The sequence below is a fragment of the Balaenoptera borealis genome, assembly GCF_965194805.1.
Source record: "Balaenoptera borealis genome assembly, chromosome: 6".
NCBI classification, from domain to species: Eukaryota; Metazoa; Chordata; class Mammalia; order Artiodactyla; family Balaenopteridae; genus Balaenoptera; species Balaenoptera borealis.
This window is the reverse complement of record NC_138863.1, coordinates 43,769,519-43,795,385: the sequence shown is the minus strand read 5'-3', so window position 1 is coordinate 43,795,385 and position 25,867 is coordinate 43,769,519. Positions and strand designations below refer to the sequence as shown.

General features: G+C 39.2%; 2 protein-coding genes, 1 long non-coding RNA gene and 1 pseudogene across 6 annotated transcripts in view; 3 read left to right on the top strand and 1 right to left on the bottom strand.

Annotated features, from left to right (window-relative positions):
* Nucleotides 1-11,977, bottom strand: part of LOC309631254 — a 276,030-nt gene extending 264,053 nt beyond the window's left edge. The window contains exon 1 of the long non-coding RNA XR_014246146.1: nt 11,871-11,977. This is a non-coding gene — a long non-coding RNA (uncharacterized lncRNA). The remainder of the gene's footprint in view (nt 1-11,870) is intronic.
* Nucleotides 1-25,867, top strand: part of LOC309631221 (endonuclease V pseudogene) — a 434,994-nt pseudogene that overhangs the window by 118,431 nt on the left and 290,696 nt on the right. The gene's annotated exons all lie outside the window — the stretch shown is intronic.
* Nucleotides 11,871-16,019, top strand: LOC309631230 (uncharacterized protein; the record flags this gene model as incomplete). The annotated part of the gene is made up of 2 exons (XM_082397467.1): nt 11,871-11,984; nt 15,323-16,019. The coding sequence occupies exon 2, from the start codon at nt 15,483-15,485 to the stop codon at nt 16,017-16,019; it is 537 nt and encodes a 178-aa protein (XP_082253593.1). The 5' UTR covers nt 11,871-11,984; nt 15,323-15,482.
* Nucleotides 15,811-25,867, top strand: part of GLS (glutaminase) — a 79,978-nt gene continuing 69,921 nt past the window's right edge. For 2 of the 3 annotated variants that reach the window (XM_082397361.1, XM_082397362.1), the window contains exon 1: nt 15,812-16,459. In XM_082397361.1, coding sequence (XP_082253487.1) covers nt 16,044-16,459 — 416 coding nt within the window. In that variant the 5' untranslated portion in view covers nt 15,812-16,043. Of the gene's footprint in view, nt 16,460-25,867 lie in introns of all 3 variants that reach the window. The other variant, XM_082397360.1, reaches the window with a different exon arrangement.

The following is a 25,867-nucleotide window of genomic DNA, read 5'->3' as shown; positions in this document are numbered from 1 at the left end:
TTTCTTTCCCTACCACTGAAATACAAGTAAACGTGAACACACACACTCACAGGGGACTTGGAGATAGAAATCTAGCCCAAGGCTACACAATCAGCCATTTCCCTTACCAAACCATAGTGTTTAACGTCCCATTCAGGTTAACGGTACTTGCTCTTTTTTTGTGTAACTAAAAGAAACCATTCTGTTTATTTTCTTCCTAAAACAAAGAAACAGTTCACATGAAAGATGAATGAATATTTATTTGTAGAAACCAAAAACACACACAAAAAAGTTCACAAATTTTAAAGTACATTCTAGTCAAGACATCCTATTACATCTAGGTGAAGAAATGACGAGCTGGGAATATTAAATTTGGTGGTTAAAATCATAGAGTAGCAGAGCCAGGATTAGAATCTAGGTTTTCTGATTCCTAGTCTAATGCTCTTTCTTCAGGGAGGGAGGTGGAAGGAGGTTAAGAGAGGTGCAGTGTGACACTTTTTCCTCTCTAGGAGAAAGAAGAATGGATTTCTCTGTTCTTTCTTGGTTAGCTTTTGGTCAGTTTTTGGTCATCTGCTTGGTATGTGTCATTTCTGGCTCTTGCATTTTCAACACAGCCGACCCTTGTATACTGAGCTCAGAGGCTCCGTGGTTTTCTGGAATGCTCAACACGGGCCTCCCCCATAGGGAGAGCTGCACTGCCCTCCTTGTTCTAAAAATACGCTGTTTTGTTGAAATGGTTAAACTATTAAGGCTTGTTGTACTATACTTTGAATTGTAGCTAAATTACTTTCATAGTTTTCCTTTTCGCGTCCTGTGTTCTGGTTTTTTGAACAAACTGACTATAATATGCTCCACATGGCCTAGATGCATTTACTTATGCTTCCTTATAAATCACAGTTTCTCCAGACTGTCATTAATGTTCAAACCTTTTCCCTTAGTATGGTTGCCTAGATATACTGCCAGAGGGCCTGGAACATGATTTCACCAGCACTAAGTGCGATGGTAATATTCTGCTCAGTCTCCCTCTCCTTGGTACAGGGAATGGCTTCTTTTCTTCATCTTCATCGGGAAGTAGAAACCTATGCATCTGCCAGCTTCATAACTGCTCTTGGCTGCCCTGAGTGTGATGTGGAAAAAAATGTTGAGGGTAGGTTTGTAGCAGCTGTTTTACCACATTCTTGTGAAAATGCCTGCAGGCACGGACTGCTCCACTCAAGGCACAAAAAGTCTTTCTCCAGCCCCGGTAAATCTGCCTCAGCAGATCCCTGTTAGAATGCAGGGTCTCAGACTTTAGCATGCACAAGAAACACCTGGGGGTACAGACTCCCCCTGCACCCTGCCCCCAGAGTCTAGGATTCTGTCCAACTAGGGTAGAGCCCAAGGACCCATCAGTAGCACCCAGGTGATTCTGATGCAGGCTGTCTGCAAAGCATTCTTTGAGAAATACTGATTAGGGTTTTAGAATTAGGCTCATTATTATTTTAAAAATCTTTTTTTTAAAACTGTGGCTGGATGGCCAATTTGAGGAATGTTAGAGGGGTTCACGAACAGATAGGGGAGTGGGCTATATTTCTCAAGTCCCTGCCTTCTCACCTCTATGATTCTACACTTCTGTACTTTTTTGGACTAGACATAATACATCTGAATCCATGGTGTTTAGGCACAGTATGGAGAGATTTCTTAGCCTCTTTTCTCCCTACTGACGCTCCTGCAAGATGAGGGGTTGTGCCAAAGTGTAGAAAATGTGTGACTAGAAGCACCGACACCTTTCTGAAGTTAGTCTTTGCTAACTAAATAAAACCACAGGCTACAGACTATGGTCTCTCCCCATTCTCATCTCCTGGGCAGTTTGCTTGGTTTTGCAAGATTAGGACTCAAGTGGGTAGTTTCTGTAAATAGGAGCAGAGGAGGAATGTGCCCTGAGAATTGAGGTGACTGTTAGAACCCAAAGGGGAGGGTTTGGAACATCGGGACAGGGCAGGGCTCACTTATGGGTGGAATAGACAGATCTTCTGGGGTGTGATTTTTAGAGGAGACAAAGACACTATGGGATGAAATTTCTTTATAGGGGTTTAAGCAGCTGAATGCCAAAACCTTAAACTCTGTAAAGATAAAACTTAAAGATATCTGCCTGGAAGATGATTTCTTAAATTCACACTATTATACACAAGAATTTCCATGAAAGTTTCCAGAAAGCTATTTTTAATGTAGCGAGGGAAAACTGCCATAGAAAGTTGGAGTGAAGGGGGCAAAGAAAGCAAATGAAATACAGTATAAAAAATAGATAATTGACACCATGACTGTTCTGATTCTGTTTATCTTATTCAGTAGGCAAGACACATAGTAGAATTTTGGAGACAAAGACCAGAATATGTGGCCATCTCAACTAATGGAAGGATAGAAATTCTGAGCAAACTTAAAATACAAAGGGCCCTGACAAAGCAGATGCCACTGTGTTCTCACACTTCAGAGGAAGGGCCTCGGGTCCTCACTCAGAGGAGCCTCCGACCGGGTGGTTAAGTGGTAATATATATTTAAACACAGACATGGAAATCTCTCCAAGAACTTCCCTAGGACCTACCTTCCACATTGGGAGTTTCCAAACAGGGATAGTCTAAAGGATGATGTGAGACCAGGCTGGGGAGAGGAACCTTAAAGAAAAATCAAAGCTAGATAGGAGTGAAGACTCAAAATGGATAAGATAATGCAGGAGAGACTGTCAATCTAGATAGACTGCCAAGGCCAGAGAATGCAGAAGGGATAGTACCTAGCACTGTCTTTGGCACTTAGGGACATTTCATTAAGTATCATGGAAGGAAGGGAGGGAAGACAGGGTCTCCTATAAAAGCATCCTGAGTTGTTGGAAGAGGTGGCAGGCTATAAAGTGTGCTGTCATGACTAAAACAAACATGGGGCCAAATCTGGAATCCAAACAGAAAAGGATATTACTACTTCTCTTCAGAGACCTATGCAAAAGCACAACTCAGGAAACTAAAACAGGTAGCTTAGCTCATTGATAAATGATCCAAAGCACATGTGACACAGACTAGAAGCAAGGTACAAAGATATACCTGGCAGGGTCTTTTCTGCTGAGAGCTCGGGAGAGGGAATGCCTTGAGGCAGTACTCATGGCTTATCTCTTCTGTTCATAGTTGGTGGCCTCTGCACTTCCTCCTTCTCAAATCCCTCTTTCTACGTAAAGTTTAGTTTTGCTGCAGAACCATCTGTTGAAGTGCAGTGAACAGGATGGAAGAAAGGAAGTGAGTTAAAGAGGAAGTAGAAAGATCCCAGGGTACAAAGGTACAGTCTTTGATGGAGGCATTTTCTTTCTCTTTTGCTCCTGCATGTTGACTCAAGAAGGACCCTCAAAATTTGACATCAGGATGGCTGGAGTACTACTCTTCAATTTTTCATGTCAGGGTCAGACCTTCTGCTATACCTTTGGGTGGACTTTATTAGTTAGTAAATCTTTAACATCAGCAAAAAGCATTTCCCACATCCCTTCTCTATGTCAGACTACGGCCTTGAATGAAGTAGCCGTGCTATCCTGGCCCTTATGAACCTTAGAGTCCAGTAGGAGAGAAATAGTCACATAGGATTATCCATTTTCTTGAAAGAAAAGAACAGGAGCTCTGAGAGTTCTTAACAAGCAAGCATATTTGACTTGGTGACATTTAAGCTGAGACCTAAAGAGTAAGATTTCACCAGCAACAAAGAGGAAAGGTGAGGGTTTCAGGCAGAGGGAACAGCACGTGCAGAAGCAGTGACAGTTCCCAAATTACAATTTAGGAGGGCCTTAGAGGCAGTGATTTGACTCTGAGTGGTGGGGTACAAGCTGTTTTTGCATAGCATTTTACATAGATTTTTAAAATATCAATTGTGCATATCAAAGAAAAGATGGGCTTGATGAATAGAATATTAAAAGATAAAAGATAAAGCCCCCCAACTCTCCCCTTGTACTACTACCATGCAGGAGCCATGAGATAGGTCTGGCTTATTTGAAGACTTGAAAGAAGGCAGCTGTGGCCAGAGCATAAACCTCAGTGGGAGACTGGCTGAAGATGCAGCTACAGTTTAGGTAGAGCCAAGGAGGCCTTCTAAGGAAGATTGCAAATTTTTAATTTTATCCTAAGGGTAATGGGAAGCCATTAACGGTTTTAAGCTGGAGAGTAACATGATCTGATTTATAGTTTAAGGAGATCACTCTGCCTTCTGGATAGAAATGAACTGCAAGGGACAAGGAGCTAACATCTGTTGAATTTCTTCGTGGGCCTCTCCCTGAACAATACACATGCATTACTCACTTAATTCTCACAACAGCCCCCCAGAGTGGGTGTTAGCATCTTCATGTTACAAGTAAGGGGACTGAGAGGCCCTTTGAGATTATATAAACTGCCCAGCATAGCACAGGGAGAAGCAAGGAAATGAGTGCAATTTGTCTTATTATTGTGCAGTGAATGCATAGGGCTTACTTTACAGCCAATAAAATCCAATGATTGTTTCCTCATAAAAGTCTGTAGGTAGTTGATAGTCATATCCAGAATGCAGTGATCACAGAAAGGTTAATACATGTTTTTTTTCAGCAAGGGTATTCCTGACCCTGGCTGTTCATCTGGGAGATAGTGGATATAGCCGTACGATTGAAGCTATTATAGGATTCTGCTCTTAAAACCTCTCTTATCATTGTTAAATATGCGAAAGACCTCTTTTCACTGTTTTGATCTTTTTGTCAGGTTGTTTTCCAGGAAGTGGTTGCTAGGAGTGAAAAGTTTTATTATTTAGAGATAAGTGGAGCCTAGATATCCCATCCCCTTAAAAAGTACAAAAAAAAAAAGCCTACAGTAATTGACTTGAAAAGTATTTTTGCAACACCATTTGTACCAGTCCACCTGCTTTCTATTTACTTCTGGTTATCTCCTTTCGCTAATGATTCTCTGAAAGCACACACTAAGGTTTGCACCAAAATACTGTCCTGGAGACTGTTGGAAGAGTCTGCAGGGCTCTTAGAGGCAACAGCTGCCTCTAACGACAGTGAGCACGTGCACACTGAGTGACTACAGAGCCCCCTGCCATGAGTGTGAATGTCAGCCGGCTACACAGTACATGAATTACCCTTGAATATAGTTGCCTTCACATTCTGATAATGTCTACCACTGGGGGAAAATCCATCGAGATTGAAGTTGTACCAACCAGGTTACAGGGACACTGTTCCACACACTGGGACAAGTTCCTACCCAGGCCCTGAGGTTCTTAGCTGTGTATGCCTTTGTCCCTTCTCATACCGTTCCTTTAAAAATCTTTGATTATTAAGCAAAAGGTGTGTGAACCCTTCATTGCTCTTGCAAAACTGCTATATGCTAGGCTCCTTATAAGTTTTGTCTGGTGACTGGACTTGAAACATTCTATAACCTTGTTTGATATTTATAATGTATCACCTGCAATTCCCATAATATCTGTTGGAAAAAAATAGACATGAGATTTCATCAGTAAGTGACTAATAATCTCTAGATAAGAGCCACAACTGCTTGTAACCAGTGCTCAGAATCACAGTTCACGGAGGCATATTTAAGGTCACTTAGGCTAATCTTCCCACGAGGCAACTGAGGCAGTGACAGATCAAGGGACTTCCTAGGTCCACCAGGGATGCAATGGCCAGGCTCAAGCTAGATTCTACTTGCCTGACTCTCAGTTCAGAAAGACTTTAGAGACCCATATACATTTTTACACTTTTTAATAATGAACCACAAATTTAAGTCTTCAAAATTAGACTTAAAATTTATTTATTGTATTTCTTACTGTACAAGGACTTGATTTTCCTCTCAATATTTGGGCAGATCCCAAGTATAAACACTTGAGGCATTTCCTTTGGCCTATGTCACAAATTACTTAGGAAAAACAACATTATGAAGGAAACTAAGTTTATCTCCAGAGTCATTGTCTTTTTTCCCCATCCTCTCCCTTTGGTTTTCCTCTTAGTGTTTCTGGTGTCTTAAGATGTGTATCCCAACCTATTCATGGGCCCTTGGCCTTACATGCTTACAGCTTAGGATACCCCTTCACATCTAGACCTTTTTAGACCTCATTTTCTCTTCCTATAAACTTACCTATACAGTATATACTATCTTCTTAGCTCCTCCTTTCAGGTAGTATGTTAGCAAAGCTCACGTGCTTACTAACACAAAGTCCTCCTGTTTTTGCCTATCACGAGATGTCAAGTTCTCACTATTTTAGTCACTCTCTTGGATTAAGACATTATTTCTACAAACCCCTGTTAAAATGAATCAGTTTTAGCTGGGAGGTAAAATCCATGAAGACAGTACTGTGTGAAGGCACTACACCATGCTGGAATTAATACATAAGCCTGTCCCCCTCCAAAATTGTAAGCATTTTCCTTTGTACCATGCCTCTTGCAGTAGAAATGTACTAGCATCCAGTCCTAATCACCAAGTGTAGCTAATATATATCAAGGCGGCAGATGCCTCTGGATACTTTTTTCTGCATCTGGAACACTGATGGGAATAAGTCAGTTATTATGTAACTGTGAGATTAAGTAAAGATGGATTATGAAGACACCTATTTCTTGATTCAAATTACATTTGTCAGCTTCAGAGTTAGTTGTGGAAATAAGAACAGCTAGTCAGAAGTGGAATTTAACTGAAAAAGCATAAAACATGTTTACATGAATTCACTGATTCAAATATTTTGTGCAAACACTTTTAGGTAAATGGTCATTTTATAGGCTGACCTTTCTACGTGCTGCCAGTAGGACTGGCTTCTCTATGATCCAATGCTCTTTCTCCTACCTTCCTCTCATATTAGATGGATCAATCAGGAAAGGGCAGCCCCAAAAGCAGAGAAGCTTAAAGTAACAGTTTCTTTCTCTGAACTCAGAGACCTAGGTAGACAGCAGCCACCAGCTTTAAGCATTAATAGTTAGAATGGCATAGGGAAAGAGATAGTAAAAAATTATGCATTGGCTTTTTAAGCTTATAATCACATTTCCCTGGCCAAAGCAAGCTGCATGGATACATCCAACTTCTAGGGAGCAGGGACATGCAGTCCTACACAGGAGGAGACTGGAAGTATTTAGTGGAGAGTGTTAATAATACCACACCAGATTGCTCTGGTAATTCCCTGAACCTACCATTTAACTTCACTCTTTTTCGTTCTTGACAGAATGCCCTTGTTAACCTCTTACACCTGAGTTTCTATCTGGCAAATATCACCTACTTTCTAGAATATTCCAAAATCTCCCTGAAAGAACTTATTTTATATCATCTTTATCCATTGAATATACATATATACATAATATTTATGGCATCCAGAATACTGTATTTTAATTAGGACTTTATGTATCTGTGTTTCATCTACCTCCTTAGACCCTCCTTAGACCAAAAGACTATGTCTTATTCATCTGTGTAATCTAAGCTCCCGTACGGTGGTTGGCACAGGTAGACAGTCACTAAAAAACAGGGTGCTTATAAAGTCCTTTTGCAGTTTGAATTTTTAATAAGCATCCTCCTCTTTGTATAATATAATAGGGAAGGAATTTACTCAAGATTCAAATAAAATTGTGAAAGTTTTATTTGTTCTAATATATTTCTTTTATTTTCTAGTTAATAAACTCCTATGTTATATTAAACAGCCTCAATTATGTTATTGAAAATGATATTATTCAAAATGATAGTGGATATGTTGAAAGCTAAAAAATTTAAATTATCCTGTCCAGTTGGGACAGAGGTGAACATGAATAATTAGAGTAATAGAATAATGAATATATTACCAAATAAGCCCTGATATAGAGTGAAAGAACCCTTGAACTCTTCCCAGAGAGGTCAAGGAAGGCTTTGAAGAGGAGACAATATTTGAGCTGAGTTCTTAGGAAACAGAAGGTATATCCAGATGGGAATGGTAAGGGGTAATAGTAAGGATAGAGTCAAGAAATATGTGGTACTTTTAAGGCAATCACTAAAATGTTGAACAGATTATTTAATGTTTGTGTCAATTTTCTCACCTGCAAAATGAGACTGTATGTACCTGCCCATCTCAAATGGCTTGTTATGAGGCAAAAGGCTATTATGTAAGAAATTGGAGAGCACCATGAAGATATATGGTGGGGAGCTTGAAGGGTCAGTGGAATTTTGATGGATAGAGAAAGGGGCTTAGGACATATAAGGTGATAAGAATGGTGTAAGGAAAGACTCCAAGGAGGAAAGTTGGTTAAGCCAAGGAAAATTGATCATTTTGTCAAGAATAAATAACAGCAAGTTAAGGTTCAAACACTAACCAATCAGAAACAGGTAGAGAAGTCTAGTTTAGCAAAAAGGTAAAGTTGGTTGTCTTAATATGTCTCAGTATTTTTTGCTGGGATAGAAGGGAAGCAAATCTAGAGTTATAGAAGTGATTCAGGATCCAAACTGAAGGTTGGGGCAGGCTCCTTAATGCTTACTGTATCTCTAACTCCATCCCTTTATTTTAAATCATGCAAGGGTATCGTATATGGTCCCCAAACAATTGGGGGAGTCATATAATATGTAAATAGGTTAAAACATAGATAATATAATTTAGTGGGGTTAAAAAATGAGAGAGAAAAAGGTTTGATAAATTGCACTCAGGGCAAAGAGAAAGATAAACACAGAGAAAGAGTCTTCTATAATGTGATTTTGAATCAGTCAGGTTGTCTTAATGGAAACCCAGATCCAAGATGGTTTAAATACTAAAGAAATGTATCACGTGTAACTAAGGAGGGAAGGCATCAGAGTTGGTTGAGTCAGTAGCCCATGAATATCATGGAGATTCCAGATTCTTTCTATCTCTCCACTCTGTTGGCCTTGGCGTGTTGGGTTTGCCTTAAGGCTGGCTCTCTCCTGGTACTAAGATAGCTGCAGCAATTTCAAGGGAAATGGAATTTCCATGACTGGCTAGGACTAATGGTCTGGAGTAGAATCTGCTCCAGGAATAAACCTCAAAAATGTTATATTGCTATCATCATCTGATTGTTCTGGGCAGAGTTGGAAACATGATGGCCCATGCGCCAAATTATTCTTGTAGATGTTTTGTTTGACTAGCACAGTGTTAAAAGAAAATTGAATGAGCTGCATTTAAAAGTCAGATAATTTTGTTTATTTCTTAAAATCATATTTCTGTATTATCTTAAAGAATCCAAAGGTTTATCTAAATGTGCCTGCATTCCACTTAGCTAAAATTGGCTGGAGTGGATTAACTACTGCCCCTTTAGACAGACCATTCCGATTCCACCTTACTGGGCTTCATCATTCCCTAACATATTAACCTGGTCTGCTTTACTCAAGTTACTTACGGAGCCTCTCACTGGGGAAATTACTCTTAAAGATTTTTAAGAGCCATGCGGTGCTTTTGCACCAATGAGCATATCTCTTGTAGGCATTTCTTCAATGGTTCAAAAGAAAGGAGGGCAAGGGCCACATCTTGCTGTAGGGCATGTCTTTGCCAACTGTATTATTAATTAGCTGCGTTATCTTATTAACTTATAATTTCTATAGCCATAAAATTTAACAATTAACACCTGTCCCCAACAGGAATGTTACAAAGATAAATAACTTCTTTAAATTCAAAGGAAAAAAGGATGTACTTTTATTCATATTGTATTAATTAAAGAATTGCTTTCATATTTATGTTTGATATAGTCAAGAACCAGATAATTTTTTATATAGGTTTTTCAGTTAAATATTAGTCATTTGTACCTTTTGTAAAGCCTTTAGTTCAAGGATATTGTTTGTTGGTTGCACACCTGAACTATATTTACAAGGTAAATATATGCCTACTACTTGTATCACCCAGCATTGGTTAGGCAAAATTAAAAAAGGTTTTAAAAGGGAACATTAAAAATTGAATACTGGATTTGTAATATTTTCTACACTTATAATTTTTAGAGAAAAGTAATGGCTTTCAACATTATAACAAAGCTTCATTTCTTTAATTAGGAAATATTTCAACCACAGAGAAAAAGAGAATATAACAAACACCTGTGTATCAATTATCACGGTACCATATTCACTTCAGATTTAAAAAATTATTATTTAAAAATTCAGTCATTACAGGGACTTCCCTGGTGGCACAGTGGTTAAGAACCTGCCTGCCAATGCAGGGGACACGGGTTCGAGCCCTGGTCTTGGAATATCCCATATGCTGAGGATCAGCTAAGCCTGTGCGCCACAACTACTGAGCCTGCACCCTAGAGCTTGCAAGCCACAACTACTGAGCCCACGTGCCACAGCTACTGAAGCCGGCGAGCCTAGAGCCCGTGCTCCGCAGCAAGAGAAGCCACCGCAATGAGAGAAGCCTGCACACCGCAACAAAGAGTAGCCCCCACTTGCTGCAACTAGAGAAAGGCTGCGCACAGCAACGAAGACCCAATGCAGCCAAAAATAAATAAAATTAAATTAAAAATTCAGTCATTACAGACAGTTCATTCATTACAGTTGAAGCTCTTTGTACATTTCTTCAATCCCATTCCCCATTTTACATACCCAGAGATAATAACCAGTGCACTGAATTAGATGTTTATCATTCTTATGCACATTTGAAACTTTGGAAACCACATATGTATACATCTATAAATAATATATTGTTTTGTACATTTTACAATTTTATAATCATGGTATCATAAAATACATATCCATCTGTAATTTGTTTTTGAAACTTATCCACTTTAATACATGATACTGGGGATCATTCATTTTAAATAATATATTTTATCTCATTATGTAGAAATATCACATCATTTTAATCCATTCTCCTACTGATAAACGTTTAGATTGTTTCTACAGAGATTTTTTTTATACATCACACCATTTGTTTGTTGTACTATCTGGGTGCATATGAATAAAGCTCTGCGTCAGAACATACCACATGGTGTTGTCACTATGAGAAGCAGTGCTATCACAAGTCAACCTTTCTTTTGTAGAGTTGCCTCTTGCGACTTATAATTAGACAGAGGGACTCACATGCTAACTGTAGATGTCAGATGCTTGAAAAGTAAAGATAATTTGAAGGAACCTGCTCTTTACAGAGAATGAATACTGATTTCTCTTCACCTCAGAACATCAAAATACATTGCTGTGGACTCTGATGCTATTTTCCCAAATGTCTGAATTTTGGATTTAGCTCCATAAATAATGATTTCAGCAGGGTTCAGTAATTGTTTTCCAAACTGGTAATATGATCTTACCATTTGATGAGCATAAAGTGACAAAAGCCCAGGTTCATTTTTCTTTTCCAGGGCTTAGAAAATGTGACAAATTTCAGATGTGGAACCAACATTAGATTTCAGAGCATAAAACCAACATAGCATAATTGATATGGAGCTCATACTTCAAACCACTGTTAATTTTCCCCAAAGTGTCCAAATATATATATATATCAAACATCTCCTAGCTGAACTTTGGTTTTAATCATCCCTGAAAGAGAACGCCTATTCTGAATATGCCTATTCTGACTGTCCTCTCAGTGGTTCTCAGTTTCAACTGCTCTAGAGCAGGGGTCCCAAACCCGCAGGCTGCAGACAGGTACTGGTCCACAGCCTGTTAGGAACCAGGCCGCACAGGAGGTGAGCGGCAGGTGAGCGAGCGAAACTTCATCTGCCACTCCCCATCACTCTCCATCGTTCACATTACCGCCTGAACCTTCCCCCCCGCACACATGGAAAAACTGTCTTCCAAGAAACCAGTCCCTAGTGCCAAAAAGGTTTGGGACCACTGCTCTAGAGGACGACTGCCTATCTTTCAGAGTTCTCAAATACCCTTTGTTATCAATATTAGTCTCATGGCTGCCAAATTTTCATTCAAGTTGGATGATATATCAGTCAACCTAAGTCATTCTATGGTAATAATGCCCAAGTTGAAATTACTTACAGTAAGGTTTATTTCTCTTCATGTTGTTTGTCAACCACAGTCATCTTCAGCTTTGTTCCATCAATCTGGGACCCAGGTGAAGGAATCATCCCCTCTTTGGAAGCTGCTGTTCATGTACCAAAAGGAAAAGAGAGATGATAGAACCAAGTGATGACTCACATTATCTGCTCAGCAGTGGCCTACATCACTTCCATTCACATTTCGTTGAACAAAGGCATAAGGCCAAGCCTGCCATTCAACAAGGTGAGGAAGTAAAGACCTCCCATTGAGAGGGACAAAAATATTTGGGAACAGTAATACAATCCACCACAGAGGTTGTTTTCATAGTCAAATAGGTATCCTTTTGACTGACTTTTAGGATACTTGTAAAATCAAAACTTTTTTAGGTTTTGCTAATATACAAGTAAGACCTTCTGATATCTAGGATGGGATTTAGTCCAATTTAATATTTTCTATGAATCTACAAAAAAATAAGAAATTAAAATCACTTTGAAAAAATCAATAAATATCTGGAGGCCCCATGCATGTAATTGTGATCTAAGTCTAAACAATATTAATTTATAAACTGAACTAACTGAAATCTTTACCATATCACTCTGAATGAAGAAAAATGACTGATTACCACTGCACTTCCATCCCAGCCATCAGGGGACCTTCAAAAAGAATTTCATATAGTTAGTATTTTAAATGAGACCATGCAAATAGTCTCTTCAGATGTGATTAAAATCTCTCTTGCCATTTTTGTGTGATGTTGCAAGGCACAGAAGTTCATTTTACTTTACATAGATGGCAAAGGATAGATTTTTAGCCTTAACTGTATGTGACATGTATATTCAGGCCAGCTTTTTTTTTTTTTTTTTTTTTGGTCTAGCAATTCTTTGTTTACTACTTTTTTTTTTAGTTATTTGTAAGTAGCTGGTACGTTGGGCACTGAGCCCAGCTTTGCTTAATCTGTCTTTGCAGCAGTCTCTCTCTATTTTAAGATACTTTGGAAATTATTGGTTTGTTTTCTAAAAATGAAGAAAATGATCTCATTTTAGGGAGCTAGCTTCTTCTTAAATGCTATTTTATGATTAGATGGTTTAAAACAATTCCCAGTTTGCCTTTTCAATAATAGATGTGGCAACTAATCACATTGCACAACAAAATTTATTCACTCATGGAAAAATAATAATTATAGCTAACACTTATAGAGTGCAACTATCATTGTTCCAAGTGCTTTACATGTATTGATTCATTTAATACAACAACCCTATGAGATATGATACCAATATTATCCCCATTTTATAGATGAGGGATTTATAATACTTTAATAAAGATCTAAATTCAGCTTTGGAAAAATAAGTTATGTTTGGCAGAGTTTATCAGCGAGGCTAGGAAGTTGGCCAGTTAAAGCAGGAAACCAAGAAAAGGGAAGTAGTAGCAGAAGCTTGTTTAGAGGTTTCCTGAACCTTACTCTATTCTCTAAACAGAAGAATTTCAAACAAACCAACAAACCTAAAAAACTTAGGCAACTCTTTTAAGCTGTTAGTCAAAGGAGAATTATTTTCTCTTTAGTTTTTGTGATAATACCCTTTTAGTTTTTACAAAGGGCAAGATCTGGAACTTATATATAGGTTACATTACCATCTTGAAACATTAGCCTTTTCTAATCTTCAAAAGAACACAGAAGCTCAGGAACTGTTCTTCTAGTTAGAATAAATACAAAGTGCAAAAATTCCAATATTTCCTTTCTATGATTGACTACCTTCTCAATGGCTATGAGACCACAACCTATTGTAGGATAGCTGCACGTATCTAGTAGCAAAGAGGAAGTCTAAGAGTAGCTCTGACAACCCAGCCACATGTTAATCTGAAGAGCCATTTTCTATTTGTAGGAATTTTGGTAGACTACTGTATGTGCATAAAATGCTTGTACAGTGATAGACTTTATTTTATATGATTATATGACTCAATAGGTGAATAATTAACCTAATGGAAATAGTAATTAACTCCAACTCATAGTTCCAAAGTTGTATTTGATTTAAAAAATCACTAAAGATTTAAAAAATTATATAAGATGAAGAAAATAATCAAATTAAACTATTAATGAGTCACATTTTAATTCAATTTATAGTAGTTTCAACTTGCTAACTTTTTATTGGTCTTCTCAAACAAGGGGTTAAATTTCAGCGGACTCGAAGTTCTTCTAAATCTCAGGAGTAACATCAGTCCATTCTCACCAGCTCATCCTTGAAAGTTGAAACTCTAAAAAATTATCTTTTACTAGGTTTACTTTCTACGTTTGTTAAGTATACTATAAAGTATTTAAACCCTTAAACACTGGAAAGAATTTTCATAGGAAAATTAGAGAAACTAAGAGAAAAAGCAGGAGGAAAATAATAATTGGATCTGTCAATAGCTTGGATGTGGCTGAGAGAAAGGAGGCAGTCCTTTAACTAGTTATATCTAAGAGATGGAACAATATTCAAGTTCATGTCTTTGATAAGTCAGACGGGAAATGTTAGGCAGATGTAGTATGTTACCTTTCCTCCAAAACTTAATGTTCCTTTTCCTGAATATATTGTTACTTTGACTCTTACCAAATTTAGTGACAGGTAACATTAAGTAGTAATAAAAGCCCTCTAAATAATTTGCAATTGTCTTTAAAAAATGTGGTTAAGTGCTCTACACGTACAGCTTTTTCCATGTTCTTCTGGTTAAAGAGTAGATAGAAAAAACTTAAACATGGAAAGCCTGTGACATGCCAAAGGTCACATAACCTGTAGGTACAACCAGATTTCCTAATTACTAATCTAGTGCAATATTTTAAGATGATGATTACTAAATCTGATGATCAGTTAACGATGCACCTCACACACCCTTCCTGTTTCATAAAAATTATCCCAGTAACCTTTGTGAATCCATGCATTTAAACCTAATTGCTTCAGGATATCATCTAAAGTCTGTGTTTTTCGTTTTTTTGTTTGTTTTTTGTTTTTTTGGCGTGAACTGTACATGTAGGCTTAAAGAAAAATTCAGAGTTTATCACCGCCTTGGAACTCTTTTCCTACAGGTCCAAAAGGATAAATGGATAAAGTGATACTAGGCTGAAAACGATTTAGAGAACCAGTATCCGTATGCTTCTATTTTACAACGATGAAGCAGCTTTAAAGTAGGAAAGTGTCTACAACTTTGCATTTTAAAAAGCAATTTTTAAAAAGGAAAGCTGTCGTGTTCTGGAATTTCCCCCTCTCTCTTTGAGGTCCCCCGAACTCCAATCCTCCAAATGGCTAAGTCGCATAGCTGAAAGGATTTTGCTCATTTTTTCCAAAACACTTCACACCTGGACAGTCGCCAACCATGGAAAGTTTCAAGTAAATGTAACATTTGGGAGAGGGACAAGCTCGTCTGGGGCTGCCGCCGCGGGTCCGCGGCCCTCAGAGGCGTCGCCACACGCCCTTACCGGATAGCGGGGACCAGCGGCAAGCTTTGACCAGCCGAGCTCCGACGGCCAAACTCCAGCCCCGGCCAAGCCCCCTGACCGCCAGCCCCTGGGCTGCAGGGGCTTTTGCCCATCAGTCTTCGAAACAGTTCGAGGCCCCAGAGTCCAGGAGCCCATCCGCTTCGTAAATGACGAGACCGCTAAGGCCCCCGTTCCCAACGAGGGCACTCTCGGTGCTGACGAAGCGAGAAGGAAAGGGCTACTCCGGAGCCCTGCCTGGCTGCCCTGCCTCACACGTCAGTTTGACTCCTCCCCTTCCCCGTCCCCCGCCAGTCCTCCGCACGACTCTCCGCGCACCGGGCGCCGAGAGAAATTTGACTGCTCCAGTCACCAATCAGAAGCGAGGTCGGGGATCTGAGCTAATCGGAGCAGGCGAAGGGGGCAGGCCGCCGGCGTCCTCCCGCCCCCGGGAGGGTGAGCGCCGAATGTCTCGGGCCCGCCCCTGCGCCTCAGCCTCAGTGCGGAGTCCTCCACGGTGTGAGAAGCGGTCGCGGGCAGCCTCAGAAGCAGCTGCAGCGGCAGCGGTGGCGGAGCTTGTGGGAGCTGCAGCCGGAACCACACCCACCTCACTGTCCCTGCCCTTTTTTGCCCTCTGGCCGTCCCGCCGGAGACCAAGTTCCCGGAGGAGAGCGCCCGCCCACGTCCGGAGCATCCTCCCCTGTTGAGCGGGTACTGACGGACCCGGCGGCATGATGCGGCTGCGAGGCTCGGCGATGCTGCGGGACCTGCTCCTTCGCCCGCCCGCCGCCGCCTGCGCGGTTCTGAGGCGGGCGCAGCCCCTCGCCACCCTGTGCCGGCGCCCCCGGGGCGAGGGACGAGCGGGCCCGGCGGCCGCCGCGCGGCTCTACCCGTGGTGGGGCGGGGGTGGCCGGCCGGCGGGGCCCCTCGTGAGGGGCCTGTCCAGCTCCCCCTCGGAGATTCTGCAGGAGCTGGGCAAGGGGGGCACTCAGCAGCCACAGCAGCAGCAGCCGCCGCCACCGCAGCAGCCGCAGCCCGGGGCGTCGCCGCCCGCGGCCCCGCCGGCGTCCGACCCCAAGGACGGCCCGGGGGAGACAGACGGGTTCGGCAACAGCGAGGGCAAGGAGCTGGTGGCTTCAGGCGAAAAGTGAGTGTCTCCGCGAGGCGCAGGAGGCCTTGTCCCGCGTGGGGCCCGGGCCCGGGAGGGGCTTGCGGTGGGGCGGGATGGGAGCGGAGGTTCGAGAAGGAGGAAGAAAGAGATGCCGGGCGGTCTGCGCAGCCTGCGCCATGTGATTAGGCCCGGCCCCGCCCGCGCCTTCCCCGCCTGAGCCCCTCGCTCGGCCCTCACTTCCCTTCCCCGCCGCCGGGTGGAGCAGCCAAGGGGCCGGAGGGGCCCGTCTGCCACCCCCAACCCCCGCCCCGGCTCTGGAGCTGTGGCAGCCCGGCCCACGCCGCGTGCTCAGCGCCCCGGCTCCGGGCTGCAGCGCCTGGCCGCCCGCCCAGCTCTTGGTGGGTGGTGCCCCACGAACATCACCGAGTGACATTTCGGAGTCAGGCGATGGGCAAAGCGTGTGCCTTCCTGACTCGCTGCTTTTCTAGGCTCGAGTTTCCTCTCTGCCTGCCCTCCTTCCACCTCTGCCACCGTCTCTTTGGAAGCCTAACGTAGCAGAGTATTCTGAATATTTCTGGAGTGGCTTCTTCAGGCGTGTGTAGAGCCATCTGGGGCACCGGAAATAACGTTTCCGAAAGGAGATTAGGAGGAAAAGGGTCATGTGGCCGAGGAGACTGGGCACGGAGTACAGACCACCTGTTGGCACTGGGGACCAGCTTTGGCCTGACATCTTCCATAAGATGGGCGAATTTTTGAAAATACAACTCAAAATAGCCAAGATGAAATGTGACGCTAACTCTGAAAAAACCCGAATTAAGTAGCGTTTGTGGCTTACATAAATAGTGATAGGGTGTTAACTCATCTATTCCGCACAGCAGTTGAGTTTTAAAACAAAATTGGTTTTTCCTACTCAGTATGTGAGGCAATTTCCTGGATATTTTGTCTTGAGTTAATATAAATGGACGCAAACTTTGTTTTCTCACTGTAGGTAAAAATTTACCTGCCTGCTTTCTTTATATCCTGCTATTTTTCTGACTTTGCACTGACGTTATGTGACCTGTTTTGCTTCCCTTCTACTTACATTGCTTTTTCCAGCCCCATAGTATCTTAAGTCAAACTGAAAGTGTGATTCTTATACTTTCAGACTCAGACCTGGCTTAATGTTTCCTGTAATTGAAATTGGCACCTTCCTAAAGCATTCCAAGCTAAAGTTGTTCTCCCAGACTGAAAAATGTTATTTAAAAAAAAAATCACTTGGTGATGAGCAAAATTTGTGATATCCTGTGATAATGGTTTTGTGCCACAAAGTAGCCTTATGACTGTGGGCAGGTCATTTAACATCTTCAGTTGGATGACTCAAATGTGTTCACATTCTAAAAAGCTAGACTTTTGTCAAATTTCTACCTCTTTAATGTTCTTGAGAGACTAGAATGTGTATGCTTAATTTCATTTGGTACTCACTTACCTTACTTAACATCATCTGAATTACCAGGCATGTAACAAGTTTAAGTTCAGGTGCCCAGAATTGAAAAATGAGGTTACTAGTATTTAGAAGTTGTCCTTAAAGGTTATATGATGGGAACGGCTTTCTATTGAAAATATGTCTTGCATTCTGTCTCTTCAGTGGCTCTTGTATCCCTCTTTTTTCCCCTTTTGTCAGATAGAAAATTGAGCTGCTTTTGTGATTTACATGTTTCCCAGAAGCTTCTAGCTCCATTGCCTTCAAAATAAGAAATCATTTCTTAGCAATAACTTTGAAACACTATTTTGTCTAATACTTATTGACAACTCTACATAAAAAAATGTCCCATCCTGTCCCTCCCAGCCCCCCAAAAAAACCTGTCTAGTGAGGGAATCCTTCAAGAATATTTGCTCAATCCCACTACTGGTCATATACCCTGAGAAAACCATAATTCAAAAAGAGTCATGTATCACAGTGTCCATTGCAGCTCTATTTACAATAGCCAGGACATGGAAGCAACGTAAGTGTCCATAGACAGATGAATGGATAAAGAAGATGTGGCACATATATAGAATGGAGTATTACTCAGCCATAAAAAGAAACGAAATTGAGTTATTTGTAGTGAGGTGGACGGACCTAGCGTCTGTCATGCATAGTGAAGTAAGTCAGAAAGAGAAAAACAAATACCGTATGCTAACACATGTATATTGAATATTAAAAAAAAAAGGTTCTGAAGAACCTAGGGGCAGGACAGGAATAAAGACGCAGACGTAGAGAATGGACTTGAGGACACAGGTAGGGGGAAGGGTAGGCTGGGACGAAGTGAGAGAGTGGCATGGACATACATACACTACCAAATGTAAAATAGATAGCTAGTGGGAAGCAGCCGCATAGCACAGGGAGATCAGCTCGGTGCTCTGTGACCACCTAGAGGGGTGGGATAGGGAGGGTGGGAGGGAGATGCAAGAGGGAGGAGATATGGGGATATATGTTTATGTATAGCTGATTCACTTTGTTATAAAACAGAAACTAACACCATTGTAAAGCAATTATACTCCAATAAAGATGTTAAAAAAACCCCAAAAAACAGAAAAACCTCAATATATTAAAATTAATAAAAGTATTAAATATATAAAATAAACTTTAAAAAAATTTTTTTTTAAAAAGAATATTTGCTCAGATGCCCTGGGAGTTTGAATGGCCAATAACGAAACCTTGTTTACCTTAGTTCAAAGGAGTCTGTTTTTGCCACCAAAGTTTGGAGCAATAGCTAGATGGGTTTAGGGGCAATCTAGGTATATGATAAACCTGAGAGCTTTCAATCAAGGATTTCAAGAGTGAACCCCAATTATCTCCAAATTGCATTATAAAATTAAGAGCACTGGCCTCAAGATTGTGAAAAAAATTTTTAATCTGGTTAAAGGTTCTATTTCCTGAATGATCTGGTTTTTAAATGTAGCTTTCTTCCATTGACTTCATCCATTTTGACTTTGTGGTAAACATTTCTCTTATTCTGGGAGGTAAGGTTCCAGCTGATCCTGTTATCCTTTCTTATGCTCAGCTTCCAAAGCATAGGTCATCCCTGAATCATCAAGCCATCTGGAATGCCAGCACTCACTTAGGTTTCTGCCAGATTCTATAGAGGATTATTAAAAGAAATAGCCACGTGAAAATTAAATGAGTTAACATTTTGTAAAAGGCTTATTAGGACAATATTGGGCATTTGTTAAATACTGTATAATTTCTCATTTTAAAAAATTGCTTCATTTTTTGTAAAACCTTACAAGGACATTGGCCTTTGAATTTTAGGCTCAAATGAGAAATTTCTTTATATTTTACTAACCATACCGTATTATATTCTGGAAGGAGGTAGGATGTAAGTGAGTTATCTTCTTATCTTTTTTCATAGTCAGACTCTTTGAACCACTGTCATCCTAGCCATCTCCTTCAACCAACTTTAATTCTGGTTTAGGTCACTGGTTAAGGTTAAGATTTTACTACTGTCCTAAATATCTTACAGAAAAATATAATGTTCATTGCTCAGTTTTCCCTGCAGTGCTCTTATTTAATTTTGTTACTATTATTCCATCATTTTGGAAACCACTTTGCATGGCTCTCTTCATTTTTTATTTTATTTTATTTTATTTTTTTTCCTCACAGAATTTATTAGTAGTATTTTTTTTGGAATATAATTGCTTCACAATGTTGTGTTCGTTTCCACTGTACAATGAAGTGAATCAGCTATACGTATACCTGTATCCTCTCCCAGCCCAGCCCCCCCATCTCACCCATCTAGGTTGTCACAGAGTACCGAGCTGAGCTTCCTGTGCTTTATAGCATGTCTTCATTTTTTAAATTGTTCTCTCTTGTTCTGTGGCTCTTTTTGGGTTTGCTCACGGGTAAACCCTGAGGCTGAGAGGCCTTTGCTTCTTTCCCACTTGTCTACCTTCTCCATGGCATATTCTCTAATCTTCGTGTAGATAATAGTTCATCTTTCATCCAAGTTTTGTTCTCATATTTATCTCCACATATCTGATGACATCAGATTTAAAATCTGTACCTCCATATCCATTCTTTTGTCTCATTTCAATCTATTTTGCATGTTGTTTCAAGATTAATTATAGAGTTTTAATTTCAAAATACCACTCCTTCCAGAAAACCAGTATGGACTGGGATGAGCATTATATCAAACAGTGCTATGTAGCATTTGAGATTCTTGATTAACCTTTATTTTATGCCAATTATTGCCCAACATGAACGTTTTTATCACACTGTCTCTTCTCTCTCAAGAATGCCATACTTCATTTCTGTAAAACCCAGAAGTGTATATTCTGTCTTAGTGAAGGATCTCTGGGAAGGGTTGGCAGGTGGGAAAGAGGGCACATATTTTTAAGTTACTTTTTGTTTCGGCATTTTATTGTTTAATTAGAAAGGGAAAGAGAAAGAAGGACCATGCTGCGAAAGTATCAGCACGTGTATGCTCTTTAGAAAATAGGTAATTCATACAGGTTACAATATTGAAAGTATTCCATTAAAACAAGATCATTTTCCCCCTGTCAGATTGGCAGATGTTAAATTAAGTGATGCCAAAGGTATAGGAAATAGGAACTTTTACGTTGCTGATGGTAGTATAAATTCAACTGTTTTGGAAGGCAGTTTGGTAGTATCTGTTAAAAACTGCATACCCATAATGCAGTAATTGTATGTTTGTTCATCTATATAGTTAGAAATATATTAAAAGAGAAGGTGCAAACAAAAATGATTTCCGCTAGCTTCAGATAATATGATTTTATTTTGGTAGTTCATATTTATTCTTAATCAGTGGAAATCAAGGGGGAAAGAATCGTTACCCCACATGCTGTGCAAATTGAATTTCAAAGATTAAGTACTTAAGCATTTCAGCAACATTGAATTAGGTCTACTGTATAGAATAGTACTGATAACGAGGTTGAAGCAGTATTTGGGAAATATAGATAATATATTTTGGAATAGAAAGGACCTGTGTTGAAATAGGGGACAAATTCTGTTATGATCCTTTAATAATGCATTTGCTTTTAATTTGTAAAAGTGAACATGTTTACAATTCACTTAAACTAAAATCAGGATTGAAAATATATTTAATTTTGGGTGTGGGGCTTCTCAGTGAACCCCTCAGTCATCTTATTTGCGATTTCCTCAATATTAAAATTTTTTTCTAGATTACAGTTATCAGTGAGTTTTAGTTTTGTTTGAATGGCCAGCCATAAAGTACATCATAAAATTTTTTGCTGCCTAATGTTTATTTTAAACCACATGTATCTATTTAGCTATTGATAATATCTGGACATAATCTGTAATGAACTGCATGCTCTTAATTAATACTTAGATGTAGTTCACTGAAGGAGCATGAATGAGATCCTGAAGTTTAGTCTACTTGAGTTTCAGCTTCTTGTTTCTAGGCTTTACGTTTTTACAAAGAAGTCTGCCTACCTAAAAGTCAACTAACTCAGGAAGTGACTACCAAATAGAATTCAGTCTTTTTTGGTGAAGGCTTGTATGTAGGGAACAGTGGGGGTGGGGTGGAGGAGGGGAGACACAATTTTAGTCTGAAAAAGATAAAAGTCACCTTGAAGAGAAATTTGTTGGAAGATATTTGTGGGTTTCTTCAGGTTTTAAAAAAATCAGTAAAAAGCTGCACCACTTCCTTCTTGTGACATTGAGGTGAAGAAAAATTATGACTGTAGAAACTGAAAGTCTACTTGTAGGATTTGCATTTTTTAAGGACCTCAGTCTTCAAATCCTGTATAAACCAAGGAATTGCCTTTGTGTGCCATTTCACTTGTTAAGTCATTTGATACTAAAGGGAATGCTTAAAGCTAAGTGAACAGATATATATCTAATATAGATATCTCTAAATAAGGTAAATAGCTTTCAGGTAGAGATGCTGTTACTATGATTTTATCCTGGAATCTACTCAGGTATAAAATTGCTTTGGTTATGAAACACAGGTGCATAGGACTGAGAACTGTGCTTGGTGATTTTTCTGACCACCTACAGTGTAATAGAAGGAAATGTTAATCTTGGCTTCCTTTGGGAAGTATTCTCTGGTTGGTGATTTCTGAAGAAATGTTTACAGTGGAAGTACTATTTTAAAACAATGAATTATCAGTGTTGCATAATGAACAAAAGATTGATAGCTTTCAGGATTTAGACTTTTTTTTTTCCCCTACTAATTTCTGGTATAGGCCTCAAAAGAAGATTTTTAAATTGTCACCTTGATGAGGATATTTTGAATGACATAAGCACTTAGATTCTTGGTGGGAGTTATTAAAAGAGTACAGACTTTCTGAAGAACAGTTTTTAAACTGTAGAAAAACTTTAACTATATTTGTACCTTTTTAGGAATCTAGGCTAACAGAACAAACTGAGGTGTAGAAAGATTTATTCACTAATATTTTTGGCACAGTATTATGCTTATTAGAGGAAAGTGGGGAAAAACTTGTGGTCCACATAAGTGGAATGGTTAAGTCAGTTATGGTACATCCACATGAGAATTTCTTATTCAGTAATATAAAATGAATACAGATACTTTTTAGGGATATAGGAAAATATAATGTTAAGTCAAAAGTTATAAAACAAAATTTTCTATGCGGTTTGATCTCAAGTTGCTTACAAAAAGTAATAGAAGGAAATAAACCAAAATGATGTTAGCAGTTGTGGTTTGTGAGAATAGCCGTTGTTTTTCCTTGCCTCCTTATAGTTACTTTTAAGATTTCTCATTATGATAACTTCTATCATCAGAGAAAACACATCTGTTAAATTTTAAATTTGTAAATCTCTACCCTACTGTCCTAGTCTGCTATCCTAATAGCCTGTTTCTAGTATGTATAACAGTAAGCATCCTCACATTGAAAAAAGTTATGAAAAAGATTATGAATGGATTTGTACAGCTATTTATCAGCGTTATCCAGTTGTATTCTCTTTTATCCTCAAACATGAAACTTTTTAATTTCTAAACTGTTTTCGGCGTAAGTCTCCTTAGAAAATGTTGCCTATTTTTCTGCCATATTAAAATTTATATTATAAAAAATAGAGTTTAACATTTCTTGTTCAACTTAGGTTTACTGTAAGGGGGTGTTACTATACTGTGCTAAAATACAGTGATGTTCTAAGACAAGTGTTGGCAAACCTTTTCTCTGAAGGGTCAAATAGTACATATTTTTGGCTTCACAAGCTATCTGGTCTGTTAAAACTATTCAGATCAGCTGTTGTAGTGAAGAAGCTATAGACAGTAGGTAAATGAGTAGGCACGGCTGTCTTGCAATAGAACTTGATTTACAAAAACCTGTGGCCATTGCGGTAGTAAGCTATTAGTGGCCCCTGCACTAAAATGTATTTATTTGTGTAAGGTGTTCTCTCATACTCTGATTGGTTCTGTTTCGAATGGTTTGTTCTTCTGTGGATTTTTGTATCTTATATCAGTTGCTACATTTTGTTCTTGGCCTCCATGTCCCCACTTTAGCTATTTTCCCTCACTTTCACCTTCTATATCTAATTCCCCTTAGCTTTAAAAAAAATTTGAGGTAAAATTAATGTAACATAAAATTTACTATTTTGACCATTTTTAAGTGTACAGTTCAGTGGTATTAAGTACTCCCATTACTTTTTTAAAGAACCCAGATAATTAAGCTTTATATGTAAAATATGTATCTGTAGGTCCTTTATGTCTACGTAGGTCCTGAGTGAGTGAAGTTTATGATCTTTAGTATAGGAGTTTAGGAGGACATCTATTTTGAGCAGCTAAAAAACTGAGAATTAGAGTTGGAAGTGACTTTAAAGGCATCTAGTTCCACCTCATTTTACATTTTTTATAAACTGGCTACAGGTATTAAATGACCTAACCAAGTTCGTACAATATTAGGACTTATTTTGTTTTTTCTTCCAATATTAGGAGATTAATAAAGTACTTTATTGAATTGATTACTTTTTTAGGTTCAGTATTCGAAGAGACCTTAAAAACCCATCTCCACAGCTGAAGGTTTTTTCTCTTCTGTTATACTCCCTACAGGTTGTTATTCATCTCTGCTTGAATACTTCTTGACAAGAGAACTTAGTCCCTTTGAAGGCAGCCCATTCCATTTTCAGAGTTGTTTTGTTTTTCCTTATGGGTAGCTGGTCTGCCTTTTGTTAACTTCTACCTATATATTTTAGTTATTTTGAAGAAGTCATCTCTAGTGTGATATCAAAGTGATTGCAGTAACAGAATTCACACATCTGTATTTTTACAACTAGAATGATTTGTTAACTGATACTTGACTGAAGGAATACAAGGTTGGAAGGACTAACAGAGTTGGACTTTAGGGACTTGATCTGCCCAGGTCCTCATTCTCCCATCAGAGTCAGGCAGACTGTCCCCCTGGGTTAGACTTCTAAAGCACTACACATGGACAGATTGCCATCAGCTGATGTGGACAGCCTGGCCACTTCCTTACGTAAAGCTGGCTTTTGTGCTTCTTACTTTGACTTGCTCTTGAATAAATTTAAATAAAGTCCAGCCAAAACAGCAGCCCTAATTTAATATAATCTCATCCTTGCTTTGTACAAGGTACAGTTTCAACAAGGCAGAATAACAGTTTAGTCATCTAACATAAGTAATTCCCCTATTAGCATTTTGGTTAGAAATTCTTCAATATGTATGGAGTCTCATCTTTCATTATTCTGAGTAAACTCCAGGTATTCCTCATAAACTGGAGTGTAACAACTCAGCACAGCCGGTGTGGCATAGCAGGAGGAATCTGGGATTAGGAGCCAAGTACTGGCTTTCTAGGACTAAATCTGGTCCAGTCACTTAAGAGTTGTGTGACATTGGACATACATATTGCTTGACTTTGAGACTCTGTCCTTATCTGTAAATAGGGGACAGTTTACCCACTTTGCTTTATCACATTAAGTTACAAGATGAAACAACAGAAAGTCCTTTTTTAACAATAAAACTTTAAAAAATGTAAGATTTTGTTTTTAAATTCCCCAATAATTAGCCTTGGGGCAAAATGATTCAGAGGATGAGCAGAATTTATCACTTTGTCAGACTTACAATGGTATATGGTCAGCCACTATCAATTCAACTTTCAACCTCACAGGTTTAATCTGCTAATTTACTGGTGTTGATGGACACTTTCTATCAGATCACTCTGAAAATCAAAATGATAAACTGATTTAGAAACAACTCCAAATATTTTTTAAAGATCATTGTTTTAAAATGAAGACAAGTAAAAACACCAAAGCATTCTTTTTTATTCTATCAGTGGGCATCATTTTTTTTTAATCTAGTTGAAAGTTTTTGATTATCTAATAGGTTTACCACACTATATTACGCATTTGAGTTATATGGGGTTGACAAAAAAAAAAAAGGAGAAAAGAAAGACAGACATTACTCCAGCCTTTATAGTTTGGAAAGGTCAAGTAATATGAAACATTATTTAACAATAAGACAATATAGTTAG